Genomic DNA, 22,577 nt, shown 5'->3' on the forward strand with positions numbered 1-22,577 from the left:
GTAGTTTCTTGTGCTTGGGACTTTTTTGTATTGCAAAGTAGTAAAGTAGTGTTTTTTTAAACTTTCTGGTGTTTTTGAACTATGAGAGTAAGTTTTTGTCTCCTAAACCATTTTTCTTATTCATTAGCGTATCCTGGAGCTTCATTTTTTTGTAAGTGCATTACTTCGATTTCCTCAGTTTCTAATACTTTCAAAGTCAAATAACGTTGTTTAATTGTAACTCTACAGTCAACTTAAGACAACATTTTTGTATTTCACATATTCAGTTCGTTCTTTTTTGTTTTGGTAGTTTTTTGTCCCTTTTTCTCTTTTATATTGCAGCTTAAGAAATTTTTTAAAAACTTTCTGGTTTTTTTGATTGGTTTAAGTAAATTGTTTATCTTTTAAAGGTTCTATTTATGCTAAGCATACCCTGGAGTTTTATTTTACTGTAAGTACAATGAGGTATTAACTTTTGATTTCCACAATTTCTAATACTTTAGAAGTCATATAATATTGTTTAATAATTAAATTACAATTAAATTGTAAATTTACAACATATGACATTAATTAAATTTTATAATGTAAGCACCATAAAATTGTTAGTGGTAGTCCGTAGCTTGCCCTGTAAGTGTCATTTTTGAGATATTTTCAAATTCTTGATTATAATGTTAAAATTTTGCTTCTGAACACAAAAAATACATGAGTTTTTGTCTCTAATCATATTTGTATTTCTCTGTAATAACTTACTTAGTTTTTAGTGTATCTTTGAATAAATTCAAATAACATTTCAAAAATTATCATTCATTTGAACTACTTTTATTTTTTCACATTCTTAACTGTTCAAATGTTTTGCAGGATAATTAATAACTAAAAAAGGGTTGAAAAAAAACACTAGATACAAATAACATTTATATATTTTGAAAACTGGAATGTATAAATAAATATATACAAATATAAAGTTAAAAACGGTAATAATTCACACATCAACATTATTAGTTTCCTTATCTAGAGTTAATAATTCTTTGGAACGTTGACTTTGTTTATATTCTTTATGTTTTTCTTGGACATCAATAAAATGGTCAAGAAGTTGTTGGAAATTTACAGTAGATACAAGGGACGACTTCTTTTTGGTAACGTTACTAAAACAAATATTGAATTATATTCATTCCGAACACACTGTTTACTACCACTACACCATAAAAACAGATAGTGTAATTGTGAGTATTGGTATAGGGGTAGTAAGCAAAGAATATCATCACCGTCATCAGACATTAATACCACAAATCTATATTATACTATCGTTTTGTATAAGGAGTAGTTCAAATGTACCTTTACCGAAATAATACTTACTTGTCTTCACAGTGTAATTGTAAGCTAGGAATACAGCTTAATCTGGTTCTTAAAGTTGTAAACGCATCCGTTTGTGGTAATAACATCAAGAGTCCGTATAAAGCTCTCACTAAGCTTTTATTACAAGGTACTTCAAGTAATTCTAATCTTAAATCTAAAATTTTTCATTGAAATTCATTTTACAATCAAAGGATTTATTGAATAGTATAAAATATTTGTAAAAAATGTACTTGTATATTTATAGGATTGACTAAAAGTAATTATGCAGACAATATGGAAAAGCACATGATAACAAAAAGAGAATAATAAATAAAAGAAATAAAAGAAGACTGAAAAAAATATGAATACAAAGTTATCGGAAATAGATATAAATGGACGTTTTATATCTGATAAATTGGGGTAACTATAGGAAACCACACAAATCAAGTCTTATATTCATGAAGAGTATGAAGATGAAAATTAAGTATATTGAAACAAACATGGAAAGAAAAACAAATACATGATAATAGTAAACAGATAGAGGGAAAGGCATTAGTGGACGTTCTACATCATATAAACGATCCAAATAAATGAAAAACCCTTTGGAAGCTTCATCTTTTATACTGGTAAATGGTAACAAGACAGAATATGTGGTAGAACATAACTGTAGAAGAAACCAACTAATACAGCTCAATGTGGAAAATGGATAACGATTTGAAGCTAGAAAAATTAATGAAAATATGGGAAAATCAGTTTAAAATATCCGATAAAGAACAAAGTAGGATTAGTTTCATAGAAGAGACCTAGAATCAAAACATAAAAACCTTTTTTATACTGAAAGGTGGGAGAATTAAGCAGAAAATAATTTATTTATATACTTTAAATTGTAAAAACATTTAAATAACAAAATTATTTAAACTGGTTATAGAAATCACAATAATGATGTGTATAAGCAAACTGTAGGTCTTCCTGTGTCACAATTATCGTATAATAAATATAATTTTGGAAAATTTATTACAAACAAAGATTTTTTTAATAAATAATCATAATAACAATATTTTAGTGGGGATTATTAATTAATAAAGTTCGATGTACTTACAAGCAAAAATAGGAGATTCAATAAGTTGGACTAATTTGTCGATTTCAATCAAAAAATCTACAGTTACTTCCAAATTACCACTGAAATTTTGTGTTAAGGTAAAAAATTTACAAAATAGTCAACATAGAAGTCAATATAATGAAGTAAATTATTGTTTATTACTGTTAATATACAATTTCACAATATATTTTTTCATTTACACAGGTATTAACTGCATACTTTTTATGCTGAACACCAACAGTCACAATTATACTGTCTGACGCGCGTTTCGATAATCAAATCATCGTCTTCAGAGACTAAAATAAAACTTTTTCCCGCGAAAATCAATTCTAGCGGGAAAACCTCCTTGGCGTGAATCTGAACTATAGAGTGGGCTGTAAGGAATTGGCCCTTCGTCCCTATTTAAGCATAATTTCTATATCTAATCATTTAAGTTACAACAGCCGAAAATAATTTTTCCTAAATTAAAACTTATGTAAGGACCTCTATGGAACAAGAAGGGCTACCAGATTTGTCTTTTTTAAAAAGGCGGGAAGAGTACTAGGTCTTTAGTTTCTTTGTGAAAAATTTTACCTTCCCTTTGGGCTTGTCTGCAGTTATTTTGAACAACAACAAATTTTGATACTGGGTTCATTTTGGGCAAGCTACTCCCTTCTACTTTATAATACATGCAGAATATGCACCAGACAGTATCCGCCAGACCTAACCTCAAAAACAGCAGTGTCCAGTACCAATGAAGCTGTATAGATCACTTCAAATGAACTCCAGTACCCGTACTGGGTTCAAATAAGTTAGATCTTCACTATTCATCCATAGCATTGTAATGACGGAATAGTCAGAACTAGGTGAAACGAAAAATATGCATCAAACAATTTCTGCTATACCTAACCTCAAAAGCAGCAGTGTCTTGTACCATTCCGTTGTTTGAATCTAGAGATACCAAAGTTTTTTTTGAGTGATCTAGTTTTTCCAAAATCAAAGAAAAGTTCTAGGCTAATAGAAGGCGTTTGTAATTCTTTTTTGATGTTAAAAATGGCGGATTAAAATTATTTTCTAAAAAGGATACAACAGTTTAATTAAGTCGCATACGTGACTGTAACTCTGGGTCAATAGACACAATGATACTGTCGCTACTGGGTTATGACACCAAGTTTCGTACAAACAACAAAACAACGATTTACTAGTCTGAAAAAAAATTATTTCATGACAAAAATTAAAAAAAAAATTACTCACCTCGGTTTTTAGATCTTTTAGTTTATTTCTCAAAATATACAGTTCGGAAGAAGTTAACAGAATCATATTCAAATGCTCCACCATAATATTAGCAAACTTGAGATTATTTTCATTTCTAAGTATTTGAGCCAACGTTCTGAAAATATCTTCAGCGTTCAATAAAACGCAGAGTTGTCTGAAATACAATATTAAAAAAAAAATTAAAGAAAAGAAAAAAAAATAAATTAATTTTACTAACCTTATAATAAACGAACCCCTTTCGTCCAATAATTTCCTATCGTTACTAAACAAAAATAATAAACTCACCATAAATTTATTATAATAAGTATTTGTACCTACAAAATATACGAAGGGTAATCAAAAAATTCAATAGAAAAAAAAATGTATTATACCTTTATCGTTAACTTCTGCTGCCCCCGGTGAGGATATAACTTCGGCTATAACAACTAGACATTGTTGTACTACTTGATCGGATCCGTCTGACAGAGTTTTTTGTAGGGCGGGAAAAAGTACGTCGATATATTCGCCCATCTGGAATATAACAGAATTTACATAACAAAAATATTAATTATTTAGAAAAAAACATGACTCACTTTATTTGGTAACTTCATGTACAAATCGTGAATCCATTTTAGAACCGCTACTTTAGTTTGAATCGAATTATGCAAAAGATATTGATTTAAAACGTTTAATACGGAATTTAGATCTAATTCGTTTGATGTTTCTTCTTCGGAAACTGAAACATAAGTACAAATCGTTCACTTGATGGTTTTCCACAATTTAATATCCTCATTGTACTTTTTTTAACATCAACTTGCATGTACATTTCGGCAACACAAATTTAGTTCCGGCACTCGTGGCGCTGTTATCCAATGGAATCATGTGGGATGAAAAGTCATGACTATTTAAATAATAGAATGTTGTTTTTAATGAATAACAACAAACTATGGAAGGTTTTCTGCAAATATAAGCTTCCATACCTGCCAAGATCTCTTTTACACACACCGAGGGGTCATTGGAAATGAAGCAAAAATCCAACCAAGGAAACATGAAGAGGAAATCCTTTAGATGCTTCAGGAAACATAATAAAGAAATGCTTCAGATCCATAACTTTGTAATAAAATTAAGCAACTGTTATCTAGTTATTAAATTATAAAAATACTGAATAGTTACCTAACGTTGGCCTCAATGAGTTGTCTGTGTCACCTTGTAACGATATCAGCTTCATTAATGTGAAGTTGACAGCCGTTGCGGTTTCCTTAATGTCTGTCACTGTTTTAAGGAAAAAAAAAATATTTGTAAGGAAAACATGCAAAATCAAAATTGTATTAAGCAAATTATAATACTGAACACAATGTTTACTGCCACTAAAACACAATCACACCCTCAAAAATCAAATGGACAATATATCAACAATGAGCAAGTTACTTTTGAGATACAAAGGCTCACTTTCCCCGTTAAAAAGCCACTAAAAATACTGAGAACCGGTAAAACATACTGGAAAAAGTAAAATTCTGGCACAAAAAATCTTAGTGGGAGATTAAAGAACTTCAAGCCTTGTATAAAATATATTATAAGTATAAGTAAAACCAAAACGATCTAAAAGCCATAAAACAATTACACCCTCTGGTCCTTCAGGGCAGATATTAACTGATGTATTAAGGGCTCAGAGGACCAAACAGTGAATTGGTGTACTAGTGTGCTTAGAACATTTACCACAATCTAAGATATACAAAAATTAAATGAAATCTATGCAGAAAGTTACTATTACATGGTTAGTAAAACTTGGCGGACTCCATAAAAAAAGGAAGAGAAAAAATTGAAAGGAAATAGATGGTTGGTACATTTTATTGAACACTACAATGAAGGGAAAAAGCATCTAAATATTTTGCATATAAAAGCATAAACAAATAAAAAATTTCAAGTGAGTAATTTATGAAAATAATAATAAAAGAAGGATACTTCTCCGGGCGTCTGTATCGTATGATAAACATGGTAGAACTGCTGTGAATATTCCTGACATGTAAGGCAACATAGCAGGTCCCGATAATTGTACAAATTCTTTTATCCAAGTGATAGCTGTAAACTAATAATACCTTATATTGATTTAAAATATAATAATTAGTGTATTATTATAAGAATGATTAAATATTGGTATTAAATTCATTAAAACTTGTCCGAAACCACTTATTTCAACTAGAATCGTTTTTATTTGTTTTAATAGTTGAATAAAACTGTTTCAGGTTGTCACCCTTTTATTTCAAAGTAGTTCAAAAAAATAATTAATCAAAACATTAAAGAAAACAGATATAACAAAAATAAATTATTAATTATTATTTACCTGTGCCAAGTCATCACCCTTTTCTTGGGCATGGTTTATAAGAATATTAATCATAGCACCAAAATTAACATTAGAGGGATTAGCTTTAATTTTTCTTAAAAACTCTCCTAAAATTGTTTCGCACATTTTTTTCACCTCAGGATTAGGATCACTCAAAATCCTGAACAATCCATCTAATATTTCGGGTAAATAACTTATTAAATCCAAACCAGGTTCTGAATTTAAAACAGTTACCCAAGAGATGATAAATTGTCTAGAAAATGCATTTTTTGTATAAATTCTTTCTCTGAGTAAAGGAATGAATCCATCTAAATTAAATGATGTATTTTCTAGTACACTTTCCTGAAATATAACAATTAAAATTACTTATTAACATAACCTATTTTTTTTTAATGAATGCAAACCTTAAGAAGTCTGTCAAGTAACTCTGAAGCAACTTTTACATTTGGATCTGGATCTGTGGCAATTTTACTTAAACAGTTGAAAATTGCTGAGAAATGCCGAAGTACAGCTCCCCTAGATACTTTAACCACATTATAAAGTGATTCGCATGCATAATAACGTACTCTTTGATCTTGATCAACCATACATCCCAAAATAGGTTTAATTAATTCATCTGCATACATCTCAGTATCCTAAAATACTGATAAAGAAGAAAGAAATGGAATAATTTACACACATACCTTTCCCAATGCTATAGATATAGCAGCTAATCCAATTAAACCCCCTTTTCTAGCGTGAGGATTTTGTGAAAGTGAAAAGTCTTGACCTAACACTTTCAGAATTTTTTTTATTTGACCGGTGTTATTCACTGCTGCAAATTCTTTAACCATTCTGAAATAAGAATACATACAGATTATTATTAAATGAAAAATTTTTAAAGGGGGTGTATAACTTACTTTTCGATTTCTAGGGCAGCAGTTTTTCTTCTATCGTAAAGTTTATCGTGCAACGCACGGACACACGCTGAACTAAGAGGGGCATAATCTTTTTCAGACATTTATTTAAACTTATTTACATAAATATAAATTAAAAAACCATATATCCTAACCTACCAAATATAAACGTCAATGAACAACTGATATATACTGCGTTCCACTAAGCATTCACGACCACGTCATTACCCGTTCCACTTAGTCCCGAGTGTTTCAATTCTAAGTGGAGAATGGAAAATTTTGAGCAGTAAATAATAAATGGTCAGAAAAAAAATGCAAAAGATTAAAAAAGCTGAGTTACAATTTTTAACTCTTGAGTAAATTGCCAAATGACTATTTCAAGTGTTGTGAACGGCTAGTGGAACGCACCCATAAAATAAACTTCAACACCATAAACCTGAGTTACTAGTGCGTGTGTTGTTTTAAAGACTACCTCAAATAAGGTCGAAATAATATTTATTTGTTGTTTATTAAGATTAAATATTGATTGTTATTAGTGTTTGATTACCAATATCATATTTTTGGTCTATCTGTGATTACTTATCATTGAATGCAAACAAGGTGATAATGCCGTATCGTTAGAGAATATCTTTTTTTATTGCGTTGGCACTACTGATAAAAAGTGAATCATAGATAAAAATATACTTCCACTTAAGTCATAATTCACATAGATACGCTTAGTTAAGACTTTATAAATAGATGAGTTTATCTGAAGTGATGTGATTCCCCGCCCTTTTGTAATCTAATAATTGTTTCAGAATGTTAAAACTAATCTAACATAGATCATAATACATCAGTTAAAGTTTTAGTATTACTTTATTTGAATAGTTTTATCAACAATGGAATATGTAAGAAAAAATGGTGAGTAATGTAATTTATATTATAAACGATTTTTTGTCGTAGGATTATGATTATAAGTTTGCATATAAACAACACTTCGGCTTATCAAGTTCAGAAAGTGGTTCAGAAAACGAGGAAACATTTCAGAAGCTATATGGAAAGTACGAACCACCCCCTGTCCCGATTGATCCAGATAAGGTTGTCATTATACAACCAGAAGAACCATTAAGCGGTCCAAATGAGCGTAAAATTAGTATCAATACCATTGAATCGAATTTAAAACCTATTAAAATGAAAAGCAAAAGTAAAAAAGGTAAAAATAAAAAAACAATTTCAGGCGAAACTCCTGTGATAGAAAATGTACAATCTGAGAAAGAAAATAAGGAATCTAGAAATTCTCTACCCTATAATCAAGTTGCAAGTCACATTAAGGAAGTAGTGGCAAAGCATTTACATCAAACAATTGCTGATATTAATTTTCCAGCTCACAATAAATTGCAATTTTATGGATCTACATTAATGTTTGAAAATTCAATATCAGGTATTGATAGTAGAGTAGATCAATGTCTGTCTTCCAAAAGTAATTCTGCCCATAATTGTCAGCTGATCTCATCTTCTACAAAATCGGTAAACCAAGAAATGAAAAGCAACCCAAAGAAGAAGAAAAAGAAAACTAAAAAAAATAATCAATTGGAAAACCAACAAGTACTGGAATCTGTAAAACTTACTTTTGTGTTAAAAGAAGATGATTTTCCACCTCTTGTACAAAGCAAACAAGCTTCTTGTATTAGAAAGAGCAAAATAAAAGAATCAAACTGCGAAGAAAAAAATTATTCACAAATGTATGATACAGAAAATGAAAGTGAAATAACAAATCAATCTCAAAATTTTCTTGATGAGGGAGTGATAAAACCGGAATTGAAGCAACTAATTGAGTGTAATTTTGATTCTAATAGCATCTGTACATATGAAACAAGTAAATCTCCAGTTTATGAGGATATAATTGAGAAACAGAATAATATCCTCGATAATATACTGAAAGACACCAGTTTTGATTTTCTGATTAACTATTACGGTTTTTATAATAATTCAGAATCAGAGAAGCACTTGGCAAGCTATAAAGTTGAAAATAAACAGTTCAAAAAAGATCTGAAGGTGAAAAAAATTATAAAGAAGGTTGTAAAACTTGACGAGGCTTGTATTTCTGAAAATACAGTAAAAACAACTGATAGAAAACAAAATGATAACATCTCCAGTGCCTTATGCCTTAAACCATCACCTGTTCCTGAAAATATTGTAGAGAAACCTAAAACTGAGTCGAAACTTGAAAATAAATTAACACAAAATAAAATATTTGATTCAATTAATGTCAATAGTTCTGACGATATTTCAAGCTTAGGTAGAAATGATTCGATTTGTCGCAAACACTGCTGTAGTCAAATAACAGGTAAGAATATCGAAATTTTTTTTTTCTAATATAGTAAATATGATTCGTTTTCTGAGAATTTAGTATGAAATTAATAAGTAACTAATAGAAAAATGTCTGCAATGAGACTCAAGTTACCGTGGAATGCTTAATTTATGGGGAAATGTAGAGCTAACAAATGCTCAATACATATGGCAAATATTTATATTTCGATGTTATGTTTTTAATGTTTAATATTACAACATTTGAGTACAAAATATTTAGTTTTCTTTAAAAATAGATGAGTTTTCATACTCTACATCAGTAGCTCAAATATCCCAATTGTAACTTTTCACAAGATAATATGCAGAAAAGTACCTCTCACAATAGACCATTCCAAAATGAAAATATTCATATTTCGAGGTTATGTTTTTAGTGTTAGTAGTTTTTATATGCCTTGTTGATAGAATTACACCATTTTAAGAAGAAAAATATATACAATACAATGTTGAAATCACAACACAGTATTTAGTTTTATTTAAAAACAGATTGTTCCACACTTTATGACAGTAGTTCAAATGTCCCGCTTGAAAATTTTCATAGTACGATTTGCAAATAGAAACGTACCTCACGTGTCATTGACAGTTCGGTATTTGCTGGGTGACACATGATCTCCAGAGCCGGTATTTTTGCAAAATTCCGGGAGTTACCAGTGACCTCCAAGTCAGTATCTTGCACTGCCACACTATTAGCATGAACTAAATTTTTAGGATCTTTCAAAGTGAAGTGTTAAATGCAACTACATTCTTTAGAGTGTTTTGGCTGCCATTGTTGTTGCATTTATAGGTGGTTAGGTTAGGTTAGAAAAATAATAACATTTTGCACTTACATGACCAGTAGAAATGCATAAGCAGTTCGGTTTGATAACTTTTTTGATTGTTTATAATATACTTAATATACCGAGAAATCTTATGTCTGCTACGCATGCGCTTAACTCCAGGAATGTGCGAAAATACCAAGACGTCACGATCTCATTTGTAATAATAATGGCGAGTTTTTCAATTTCAAATCCTTAATCTCAGTCGAATACGTTTAAAATATTGTATAACAGACACGGGTATTTAGTAGAAGTAAGAATCTGAGTAGACAAAAAATAATAGGTTATGAGTGCTTTGTTTATTTACATAAGTGAATAATATGATTATTTTTTTTAAATTACCATGCAAATCTTATTTCTTTTCATTTATTTATATTACTGGTTTGAATTATTCGTAACATTGAAAGATTGTAAGCTGATTAATGTGTAAACGACTGCCGTCGAACAAAGAGTGGTGACATTTCGGTTACTTCAGTGCCTAGGCACTAAAATTTCACTGTAGATTTCTATCGACATTTGGTTGTGTTGATTCGTTTAGTGGACTGTATTTTACAATATGCCTGATGTCTTGATTGGTATTCTGATTGATGAATTCTAGTTGTGAGTAAAATTTAATATATGTTAACCAAACTTTTATTTTTACTTCTCTATTTTTCGACTTCCCTTTTACCATATATGTAATACTCCTATATGGACAGTTGGTATGGGAAAAAGTATAACATATATGCCTTTTACAACAACAACAACCTTTTTGATCGGAGGTATTATCGAAATTTATCTTATAAAATGCAAAAAGATTCCATAGGCGGGTGTTGCTTAAAAAATTATAAATTATACAAAATAAAACTAACAGCTTTAATTTTTTACTTTACTACCGATTAAAAAAATAAAATCGTTCATTTGGTATACACTAAAAAAAAATAATCCAAATATACTATACCAAATTTATCGCTAGTTGCATTAGGAAATTATTATTAAAATAATATTTAATCAATGCCTTTAATTATATTTTAGACAATTTATCAATTAATACACGAGACGTGGATATTAATACTGATGATCGAAAGCTGTCAATAGAGACCAACAGCATTGGAATAGGCACTTCCGATGGAGAAAAAGATAATTGTGTAATTATCCAAAATGTAGGTTGTGATATGAATCGAAAAGGCATCAAAACCCCGGAGTCCATTTTGAACATGTCTATTATAGATGTAGTAAATAAATTTATAGAGATAGGAATATGTGACGACGAACTGCATCCCCAAATTCAGTTAGGAATACAACTGATACTCATTTATTTAATAATTAAAATGTTTTTATCTATTATGATTTGTGCTGTGGATAATATGATCATCTTATGGATACTATTTTTATTTAGATTCCTATTCAGGTGAGTACGTACTAATTCAAAACTCAACTTACCTGTGATATTGAGGTTTATTCAAAAATCTGGTCCTTCGAGCCTACACGTTGTTTGTTGGTATCCGGCTCGAAGGACCTATTAATAATGAAAATTATAGGTTAGTTAGTTATAACAAGTTACCCTCCAATTTTTATTAGTATTTATATGTTTAGTATTATCTATAACAAATTGTTTACCAAATGCTCAAGATATCATTTCATGTTAAAGTTTTTATTATGTTATTGAGTCTTTATTAGTTTAAAAAAATGACCATATCTATTTTACTAGTAAAAATGAGAAGAATATTACATAACCTAAAAATATTCACCAGTAAGAAGATGGAGTAATATGATTTTCTTTAATGCACACTGCATATGGTCATAACATAGTTATGTTAGAAGATGATCATATATTGTTGTGCACAAATGCCTTCTGATTTTTTCAAAAACTATCAAATGTCCTTGGAAAGGCTGATCAAGCTTGGATTGAATCTCTTAACGTCACTAAACAAACCTAAGTAAGGCTTTTTCTAGTGTTTGTACCTCACCGATGACGTGGTCAGCTCCAGTTACATTCCGGATCGTTTGTAATAACTTCCACGCCATTCCAGATTTTTTTATATTTTCAAGATCGTTGGTGATGGTGGTGGTCTGTTGCTGCCTTTGGATAGTAGCCGATTGAGTAAGTGACAAGAAGGGGAGAAACCTTTCTGAGGTCTTTCCATCGATAGAGAGTTTTGGATAGATCGGTCTTTGAGAAAGCTACAATGTCAAAAGCCTTCGATATGTCATGTGTGATTGCTGTGGATTCCCCATATTTCTTTATAGCTTCAGACAATACATTGGTGACATAGGCGAGGAGGTGCTCGGTTTATCTAAGCTTACGGAAGGCGTATTGATGGTCGCTGATGACTCATGACTCATCATATCTGAAGATTTGTTAGTTGGGATTAAATCAATCAGACAGTCATTTTTATCATTTTTTTTTATTATGGGTTGAACCTAGCAGCCATTTTATTATTATTTGTAGGGTCATAATAATGTGATACACTTAAACATTAACAAGGGGCTGTAAGTTAAGGCTGTTTTATATATATCAAAATGATCCTATTTTCATATAAAGTTGGTTATAACATATTTTGTAATATATATATATATATATATATATATATATATATATATATATATATATATATATATATATATATATAATTTACGGGCGATGTGTGGTCGGGAAATGGAAAGGGTACAAAACGGTTTACCTCGATTTTCAGCAAAACTACAAGTCTTATGGAAAAAGGACTTATAACCCAGTTGTTCAGTTAGTTATCGAAACGCGCGTCGGACAGTGTAATTGCAAGTGTTAGTTTAGTGGTTGTGTAAACAGTGTGTTCAGTAAAATCTTGTATTGTATTTCAATTTTTCACAAAAATTTTGAGGTTATATGAAAAAAGTGTATAAACAAAAGTTGTAGATCTTTTCATTACCTACAATTTTGTGATTCAACTTCTTTCCATAGGACTTGTAGTTTTGCTTGTTTTCAATTTTTATTGTATTTTTAATAAATTTGTATGAATATTTGATGTTGTTTTATTAATATCCTCAAATTTTTCGAATTTATTCGAAGTTGGAGGTTTGATATTATTAAATAAAAACACAATTTGAGCATACTTAAATAATAAATTTTAATAACCCTAATCTACAGTGTATAATACAAAAAAATATTATATAATATGTTTATAGTGTATAAACAATGATGAATATTTACTTATTAGACAGAAAAAACATGTTTAAAAAATATCTGACAAAAAATTTCAAAAATAATCTCTCTTGTTTAAAATAATTAGTAACCATTTCATTTATTATCAACTGCACATTACTGAAAAAAAAAACAAATCGAACTATATACAGGGTACGTTTTATATAATAAAGCAGATTATAAGGGCGTGTGATACATTTTTTAGAAGCACCCAAAACTGTGACATCCAAATAAGTTACCCTGTATATAGATAGTTAATCGCAGGAATGTCGTAAAAATATTTAAAGCTACACATAATTTTAATACTAGGATCAGCAAATTCGAGGATGAAAGCTTTTTGGAACAAAACTTTTACCCCTTTATCGAAACCGATGCACCATAGAAAATTTCGTATTCAAATCTATTTTTTCACCCCAATGGATCTTATTTTCCGAAATATTCATTAGTGCCCTAAATAACGTTCAAATTGGAGAGATATTTTGGATTTTTTTGAAATCATCGTTAAAATAACTGAATTGTATTTTAATAAACAAAATTGTTATAATAGTACTATATTAGAATACTGTATAATATAATTCGAAGCTATCCCTTTTTATAGTTTCACTTGTATGTTTGTAATAAACTTTTTAGCCTCGATTGTGTCCTACTTTGAGGCAACCATGATTCATACAATTTCTTTTTGTATCCTTGTATGAGAGTAAGAAAGATTGGGCGAACTACGTAAGCTTGCAGTATCAAACTTACAAAATCGGGATGCAACCATCAATACATCTGTACATATTGGAAACGGGTAGCAAATTGAAGTGGGTTGTTTTCTATGATATTTTTAAACTAACTCGGTGTCATATATCATATTTTTTATTAACATCCCCTCTATTATATTGTTTATCCCTCTAGGTTTTCGATGAAAAAATAAAGTCAATGGATGAAAAAATTATTATTTCGGAATAAAATATTTCTCAAAATTTAAAATTATCCACGCTGATCAATTCTTTTTGTAAGGAGGTAATTATAAAAATATGAACCTTTGTGGACTAATATATACATTACTAGGTTCGTAATTGAAATATTGTTTTCGTTACGTTCCGAAACGCTTTCGTTTAGAAAGGTTCACTTTGGTAGTACATCTACAAATAGTATAAAAAGAGTCGTCGAATGATATCATTTTTTTACATTAAATTTATAATCTAAGCTAGAATTATAACAAATATGAGCAATTTTATATCATTGGATAAAATTTAATTACAAGAAGAATTATTGACCAATAAAATTCCCTGGAGTATTCACATTAGCAACAAATACAACAACGAATACTTTCGACTAAAATCTTTCTAGAATTGCTATATTTGAGTTGGATGTAGTGCTCCATAGTTGAATACCATAACTCCAGATGGGTTTTAGTGTGACTTTGTTGGTTGTTAAGTGATACCTTCGACCTATTAACCAGTACAGTTTGCTGAGTTTTATACTCAATTGCTTTCTCTTTACGCTGCAGAAGATGCCCGTTTAATGTTACAGTTAAGACAGGTTCCTCTCTGTTGGGTGTACGTAAATTTATTTCCATTTACTTTTACTCTCCAAGTTTTTAAGCACAAGGAAATGGTGTCCAAGTTTGTCTGTAATATAAAAGAGGTCATAACTGGGTCCTGGTGAGATGCTTGCGCAGCAATATCATCTGCATATGTAGTAATAGTAGTGTGAAACTCCTGGAATAAATGGATGTAATTGTATTTTGACTTGAAAGTGCCTGTTTTCCAGGTAGGATTTGGAAATGGTTGTGCTGGAGGTTTTTCCTGATTTCGTATAGTAGCCGTTCGTGCCAGACCTTGTCGAATGCCTGTGCGATATCTAAAAAGGCAGCCGAACAGTATTCTTCATCTTTTTTCATATCGATATTGTTGCTAATGTTATTTCACACATCGAAATTGTTTTTATTACAAACGTTACAATTCATATTGAAACTGTTGCATTAAGAAACATTTTGATTGAACATGACTACAAAATGTCACATTTAACTAATTAAAAATTTGCCAGCAGAAATTTATAAAGTAGTGAACTATAAAAAATTTCACATATTTTTTCAAAAATAACAGATAAAAATACAGTTTTCTTTTGTTTTCAATACAAAATATATCTGGTAGTAAAAACATCCAGAAGGTTCTGATTAATCTTGTTAAAGTGTTAGAACCTCTGGCAGAAAGTTAATTTGGCAGTCAAAATTGAATTTGTGCGTTATTTTTTTTTTGAATACAACTCGCTTTTTTTTGCAAAATTTTCGATCTAACAAGACCTGATGTGCAATACAAAAGTTTTTTTACAACTTAAATGATTCGAATTCAACTTTCAAACACATATACAAGGATCAACTCGAAAAGAACTCATTTCTGACGCAAACCACTAACCAGTTTGCATTGGGTAACAACCGTTGTAACCCGAATTGGGAAATACGGATGGGGCAGCTGACAACTCCTTTACATTTCATTATTACAATTCAAAATAAAAAACTTGATTTTTTTTTATTACAACCAAGTTCCACCCTAATGATACCCGTAGGTTGAACTTGATCGAAAATGTATTGTTCGACTGTCCCACGGAATCAATCTAGTATAGGGTTATTGGAAGGAATTTGAAGAAGAAACATTTTTCGATTCTCGATTTGTTTTCTATTAATATTTTGGAATAATTTTGTAAATGTTTCGGTCACAATTGAGTTTGCTTTGTGTGTTACTAATCAGTTGGCGAATTCAGTCACTTTTGGAATTAGGTTCTTTTCAGTTGCTCCGTGTGTATTAGATATAATTTGAGTTTTCAATTACTTTAAGGGGGTATTCTGGCATAGAAATTAGAAAAAGTCGATTTTTTTGTATATTTTCAAAATTTGGACCCTTAAACGGACGAGTGGAACGAGTTATTCTACTGGAATTGTTTATCAAACTATAAACGCGTTTTTTTCGAAAACTTTTTTTTGGGTGGTTGATATGATACCTCAAGTTCTATCCGATCTATTTCTTTGAAATTTGGTAGAAAACTTTTTGATATATTTCTCTAAAGCACCTGCTTTGAGTTTTAAAAAATTTCAATTGGGAGTATTTTTAAAACATTCCGGGTCAAAAAAGGGGGCAAAAAATAATTGATCTTTCATGTCGACACCATTTTTTGATTTTTTTCTAAATTTTTTGTTCCAAATAACTACAAGTCATCATCATGTCAGGGTGAACCGTTTTTTTGTGTAGCCTCCACTTTATCGGCCTATAATTTATTGATATTCTGAATTTTTTACAATTTTTTTTATTATATTTTTAAAAAGTCAATAAACATCATATAAAAAAAATGGATGGTGAAAATGTTAGTTTCAAAAATTCCTAAAATTCAGGCTTCTAGACTAGAATACTCCCTTAATAACATTGTTTATTTCTTGTTATTTAATTCCATTATCGATATTGTTGGAAAATCAAGCAATATTTTTCCATGATATATAAGAATTTAACTGCAAATAAAAGAGTTTTACATTATTTTTCCAACATATCTTCCTTTTACGTAACCCACACAAATTTTTCGTTGGTATTATTCACATAAAAAAGGCAATTATCAATTTTTTCCCTTTTTTTTTTCGAATTTTTTGTAGATTTACATCTACCAACAATTATTTGAATCTAATTCAATTTTAATTGAAAATTACTGAATTTTTTGCTCAATTGATTTCCTTAAGACAACTAAAAAGTATAAAATTTGCTGCAGTATTAATTGAAAAATATTTTTTTTTTGTATATAAATTAAATAATAATAAATACATCAATCTTTAGTTTATCTTTTTTTAAGAATATGTAAAAGAGTAATTTACGTATTAAAAAATCTAGTAAAAAACATTACCAAATATAAAACTTGTTGATTTAAGGTCCGTAATATATACTGGATGTCCAAAAACTAGTAGGTGTCACTTTTAACCTAACTTATCTTTATCCTATTAAGAATTCTTTGAAAATAACGCTGATAAATCGGTTAATTCATAATCAAAATCGAGTAAACTTCAAGAATTATAAGGCAGGTGAAATTATTAAAAGCTCTAATCATAATTTTTCTGTTAATTTACCCAAATTTTATCAAATTGTACATATACGGTTAAAAATTACTTCACAATAACATACATTGTTCTAAATTTGAAGTTTTTTTTGAGATAATAACAGACATTGTAGCAAATTTGAAATTTTTTATTTTGGTTAAAGCTAAATTAGGTTAGACGGACATATAATCACATCTAGTATCGATAGTTTGTGTTCTATAAAAGAGTTTTTGAACACCCTGTATGCAAAGTTGAATACAATTGATAATGAGTGTTTTACATCTAATTCAACAATATTCATTCATTTTTTTGTATTTCGGTTTAATTTTTGTAAAAAAAAATTTGTTATAATCAAGTTACGGATAAATTATTGCTTTTTATGTTTCATTTATTGTTATCATGATTTAAAACACTCAGTTTGTTCGTTTTATACAATTATTAGATAAACTTAACGTCGTTATTTGAACTATCTGCAATACCAACCCCATTTTTTGGCATTAAAAGCTGTTAGATGCAATTTTAAACGTACCCAACTGTATTTTGTGTTTTTGATTCAATTAGGGTCCTAATTAAACAATCGAATACTGCAGATAAAAGACAAACAACTCCACCGACCAGTCAACGTGTTTAAAAAAATTTCAACTTACGAATCAAACGAAAATATATATATATAAAAAAAAACAGAAGTACGGCACACATATCTATCTATAAATTGTATTGATAAATAGATATATATATCCACCACCCTATTAATGGTAATGTACCTCTATGGAGTTACGTAACCAATCAGCAGGGGGGTGGACGTGACCTCAGTACGCCGATGCTTCTTTATATTCAGATCCCTCCATGGTGAAGAAGTCTTCCAGTTTCCATTGTAGGGTTTCGAATGTGGGTCTGCGCATACAATCGCGGTTCCAACATTCCAACATTATTTCGTACAAAGCTGGTGGACAACCAGGAGGAGCGGGCATTCTGTAACCGTGTTCTACTTGATGTAAAACTTCGGCGTTAGTCAGACCTGCAACAAAAATCATGATAAATTCATCAATATTTAGATTGATTAAGAATAAATTAATTTACCTGGATATGGTATTCTTCCGTAAGTTACTAGTTCGGTTAGTAGGATACCGAATGACCAAACGTCTGATTTGATCGAAAATTTGCTGTAATTTGCAGCTTCTGGAGCTGTCCATTTGATGGGGAATCTGGCTCCTACTCTAGCTTCGTATTCATCTTCCTGTTAATTAAATTATGTTATATTTCGATTTTAATATATGATTTTTTTTATTATTTCGATGAAAAATAATGAGATTTGTACCTTAATTAATCTGGCCAGACCGAAATCTGCTATTTTAACGACGTTGCTGTCAGCTACTAGGACGTTTCTCGCAGCCAAATCTCTATGTATGTAATTTTGAGATTCCAAATAGGCCATTCCGGCTGCTATCTGTGCCGCCATATCTATCAATTGGGGTAATTTCAATCCCTTTCCTTTACCTTGCAAATATTCTAATAACGAACCTATAGAAGAGAGAAAAATTATAGAGGATTCAATAAAATACTGTAAGGAAGGACCTACAAAAATATTGTCCTGGGATTTGTTATAAAAGCAGCTTACTCAAAAAAAGAGGACAATGTCAAATTAAATGTTGTAATCCTTGAATTCTTTATTTATATGATAACATATTTATCTCTGGAGTGTTTTAAAATGTCCTGGACTTTTTTTGAAGGAACTACAAGAATATTTTAGGTCCTGGGATTGATTATAAAAGCAGCTTACTCAAAAAAAGAGGACAATGTCAACTTAAATGTTGTAATCCTTGAATTCTTTATTTATATGATAACATATTTATCTCTGGAGTGTTTTAAAATGTCCTGGACTTTTTTTGAAGGAACTACAAGTATATTTTAGGTCCTGGGATTGATTATAAAAGCAGCTTACTCAAAAAAAGAGGACAATGTCAAATTAAATGTTGTAATCCTTGAATTCTTTATTTATATGATAACATATTTATATCTGGAGTGTTTTAAAATGTCCTGGACTTTTTTTGAAGGAACTACAAGAATATTTTAGGTCCTGGGATTGATTATAAAAGCAGCTTACTCAAAAAAAGAGGACAATGTCAAATTAAATGTTGTAATCCTTGAATTCTTTATTTATATGATAACATATTTATCTCTGGAGTGTTTTAAAATGTCCTGGACTTTTTTTGAAGGAACTACAAGTATATTTTAGGTCCTGGGATTGATTATAAAAGCAGCTTACTCAAAAAAAGAGGACAATGTCAAATTAAATGTTGTAATCCTTGAATTCTTTATTTATATGATAACATATTTATATCTGGAGTGTTTTAAAATGTCCTGGACTTTTTTTGAAGGAACTACAAGAATATTTTAGGTCCTGGGATTGATTATAAAAGCAGCTTACTCAAAAAAAGAGGACAATGTCAAATTAAATGTTGTAATCCTTGAATTCTTTATTTATATGATAACATATTTATCTCTGGAGTGTTTTAAAATGTCCTGGACTTTTTTTGAAGGAACTACAAGTATATTTTAGGTCCTGGGATTGATTATAAAAGCAGCTTACTCAAAAAAAGAGGACAATGTCAAATTAAATGTTGTAATCCTTGAATTCTTTATTTATATGATAACATATTTATCTCCGGAGTGTTTTAAAATGTCCTGGACTTTTTTTGAAGGAACTACAAGTATATTTTAGGTCCTGGGATTGATTATAAAAGCAGCTTACTCAAAAAAAGAGGACAATGTCAAATTAAATGTTGTAATCCTTGAATTCTTTATTTATATGATAACATATTTATCTCTGGAGTGTTTTAAAATGTCCTGGACTTTTTTTGAAGGAACTACAAGAATATTTTAGGTCCTGGGATTGATTATAAAAGCAGCTTACTCAAAAAAAGAAGACAATGTCAAATTAAATGTTGTAATCCTTGAATTCTTTATTTATATGATAACATATTTATCTCTGGAGTGTTTTAAAATGTCCTGGACTTTTTTTGAAGGAACTACAAGAATATTTTAGGTCCTGCGGTTGATTATAAAAGCAGCTTACTCAAAAAAAGAGGACAATGTCAAATTAAATGTTGTAATCCTTGAATTCTTTATTTATATGATAACATATTTATCTCTGGAGTGTTTTAAAATGTCCTGGACTTTTTTTGAAGGAACTACAAGAATATTTTAGGTCCTGCGGTTGATTATAAAAGCAGCTTACTCAAAAAAAGAGGACAATGTCAAATTAAATGTTGTAATCCTTGAATTCTTTATTTATATGATAACATATTTATCTCTGGAGTGTTTTAAAATGTCCTGGACTTTTTTTGAAGGAACTACAAGAATATTTTAGGTCCTGCGGTTGATTATAAAAGCAGCTTACTCAAAAAAAGAGGACAATGTCAAATTAAATGTTGTAATCCTTGAATTCTTTATTTATATGATAACATATTTATCTCTGGAGTGTTTTAAAATGTCCTGGACTTTTTTTGAAGGAACTACAAGAATATTTTAGGTCCTGCGGTTGATTATAAAAGCAGCTTACTCAAAAAAAGAGGACAATGTCAAATTAAATGTTGTAATCCTTGAATTCTTTATTTATATGATAACATATTTATCTCTGGAGTGTTTTAAAATGTCCTGGACTTTTTTTGAAGGAACTACAAGAATATTTTAGGTCCTGCGGTTGATTATAAAAGCAGCTTACTCAAAAAAAGAGGACAATGTCAAATTAAATGTTGTAATCCTTGAATTCTTTATTTATATGATAACATATTTATATCTGGAGTGTTTTAAAATGTCCTGGACTTTTTTTGAAGGAACTACAAGAATATTTTAGGTCCTGGGATTGATTATAACGCAGTTTACTTAAGAAAAAGTAGTCAATTTCAGGTAAAATGTTATAATCCTTGGATTCTTTATTGATACAATGATATATTTATCTTTGGAGTGGTTTAAAATGTCCTGGAATTGTTTGAAGAGTCTATAAGGATGTTTTGTGTCCTATGATGGGTTATAAAACAACTTATATAAGAAAAAAGTAACAATTCCAAAGAAAATATTATAATCCTCGAGTTATTTAACAATATGACTCCATATTTCTTTCTGGAATGATTTAAAGTGTCCTGGAATTTTTTTGGAGAGCTTATTTTGGATCCTAAGATTGGTTATAAAAGCAGCATACTTAAGAAAATGTGGATAATGTTAAATGAAATGAAAAACAGGCTCCTACTCTATAGAACTACAACCAAACCTATCTGGATATGTGGTATCGAGTCAGTCCGAAATAGTTCGCATGGTAGTTGATGCACCAAGACTGAAACGTCAATTTTACCAAAGATTGCGTCAAAGAACGAAGAGCCAAACATCATGAACAACTGGCTAACCTCGAAAACACGTAACTCCATCTACTTTTGGAACCACAAGACAGTAGACGACTAAAAACGTAAAGAGGACTTATCGCTGGAGAAGACCTTATCACACCATAGCAGAACTTATTTGCTCTGAAGATATACCATTATCTAAAAGAGCTGTAGATGTTTTGATTGCTAGTAAAATAAAAAAAAATGAAATGTTATTGACCTTGAATTCTTTATGCATCTCTGGAGGGTTTTAGAATGTCCTGAAGAGTTTAAAAGAATATTTTAACTGCTTGATACTTGGCAAGTAATAAATCATTAATTAGCTGACTTCAAGAAAGATTTTACAACAAATGCTGCTAGATAGAAGAGTAATGGTAATACCGATGAAGTCCTAAAAGAACTGGGTAATTAAAAATGATAATTAAACTCACCGTTTCTCATTAATTCGGTGATTATATAAATGGGTTCTTCAACTGTACACACAGCGTACAATTGTATCAATTTGGGATGCCTCAATTTTTTCATAATTTGAGCTTCGGCGAGGAAATCTTTGGGATCCATACTGCCCGGTTTCAAGGTTTTGATGGCGACGGGCGTTGTGTTGTTCCACATGCCTTCCCATACTTCTCCGAATTGACCGTGACCCAATTTCCTGATGAATTTCAAAGAGGTTCGTTCGATTTCCCATTGGTCTTTTGTGCGATGAGACAGACCTTCCGGTTGTGGTTTTTCCACCTTAAATAGCAAAATTGTAGATTAAATTGAATTGTTAGAGAAATGTGTTTTGTTTTTGTTATAATTTCCTGGTGTTTTTACTTGTTTGAAATTGATATTTGAGCTTTAAAGTCTATCTAAAGTCTAAACGCTGGATTTCCTCCACAAAAGTTAGCAAACACCTGCAGTGGAGCTATTCCTATATCAGTATGTAGACAGGCAT

At 30.1% G+C, this 22,577-nt stretch overlaps 3 protein-coding genes across 6 annotated transcripts in view; 1 reads left to right on the forward strand and 2 right to left on the reverse strand.

Annotated features, from left to right (window-relative positions):
• Nucleotides 1-12,995, forward strand: part of LOC130446026 (uncharacterized) — a 75,221-nt gene extending 62,226 nt beyond the window's left edge. The window contains exons 1-3 of one of the 2 annotated variants that reach the window (XM_056782006.1): nucleotides 7,194-7,767; nucleotides 7,823-9,206; nucleotides 11,056-12,995. In XM_056782006.1, the coding sequence (XP_056637984.1) occupies nucleotides 7,759-7,767; nucleotides 7,823-9,206; nucleotides 11,056-11,435 (1,773 nt within the window). In that variant the 5' untranslated portion in view covers nucleotides 7,194-7,758 and the 3' untranslated portion in view covers nucleotides 11,436-12,995. Of the gene's footprint in view, nucleotides 1-7,193; nucleotides 7,768-7,822; nucleotides 9,207-11,055 lie in introns of those variants that run through there. The other variant, XM_056782007.1, reaches the window with a different exon arrangement.
• On the reverse strand, nucleotides 825-7,071 carry LOC130446025 (protein VAC14 homolog). Of its 2 annotated transcripts, none has more exons than XM_056782003.1 (14): nucleotides 6,884-7,069; nucleotides 6,668-6,818; nucleotides 6,389-6,619; nucleotides 5,985-6,326; nucleotides 5,606-5,729; nucleotides 4,817-4,915; nucleotides 4,237-4,379; nucleotides 4,036-4,174; nucleotides 3,882-3,978; nucleotides 3,644-3,818; nucleotides 3,477-3,595; nucleotides 2,411-2,490; nucleotides 1,333-1,486; nucleotides 825-1,121 (listed from the first exon to the last, which is right to left on the reverse strand). In XM_056782003.1, the coding sequence occupies exons 1-14, from the start codon at nucleotides 6,982-6,984 to the stop codon at nucleotides 959-961; spliced, it is 2,118 nt and encodes a 705-aa protein (XP_056637981.1). In that variant the 5' UTR covers nucleotides 6,985-7,069; the 3' UTR covers nucleotides 825-958. The 2 variants fall into 2 exon arrangements, with proteins under 2 accessions (XP_056637981.1, XP_056637982.1); XM_056782004.1 differs by having other exon boundaries at nucleotides 837-1,121; nucleotides 4,817-4,909; nucleotides 6,884-7,071.
• Nucleotides 12,996-13,108: 113 nt separating the features above from the next.
• The window catches only part of LOC130445995 (tyrosine-protein kinase Src42A), a 93,345-nt gene continuing 83,876 nt past the window's right edge, over nucleotides 13,109-22,577 (reverse strand). For both annotated transcript variants that reach the window (XM_056781947.1, XM_056781946.1), the window contains 4 exons: nucleotides 22,072-22,375; nucleotides 18,580-18,782; nucleotides 18,342-18,498; nucleotides 13,109-18,279 (listed from right to left, as the gene is read on the reverse strand). In XM_056781947.1, coding sequence (XP_056637925.1) covers nucleotides 18,071-18,279; nucleotides 18,342-18,498; nucleotides 18,580-18,782; nucleotides 22,072-22,375 — 873 coding nt within the window. In that variant the 3' untranslated portion in view covers nucleotides 13,109-18,070. The remainder of the gene's footprint in view (nucleotides 18,280-18,341; nucleotides 18,499-18,579; nucleotides 18,783-22,071; nucleotides 22,376-22,577) is intronic.

This window comes from Diorhabda sublineata, chromosome 6 (assembly GCF_026230105.1).
Source record: "Diorhabda sublineata isolate icDioSubl1.1 chromosome 6, icDioSubl1.1, whole genome shotgun sequence".
NCBI lineage: Eukaryota > Metazoa > Arthropoda > Insecta > Coleoptera > Chrysomelidae > Diorhabda > Diorhabda sublineata.

Excerpts from the sequence above, each read along its gene's own strand:
- LOC130446025 (XM_056782003.1), bottom strand. The coding sequence starts at position 6,984 with ATGTCTGAAAAAGATTATGCCCCTCTTAGTTCAGCGTGTGTCCGTGCG. Across the intron at positions 4,916-5,605 it reads CGATACAGACGCCCGGAGAA|TGACAGACATTAAGGAAACC; the intron begins GTATCCTTCTTT and ends TCCTTAAAACAG. Across the intron at positions 3,596-3,643 it reads TAAAAGATCTAAAAACCGAG|ACTAGTAAATCGTTGTTTTG; the intron begins GTGAGTAATTTT and ends ATTTTTTTTCAG.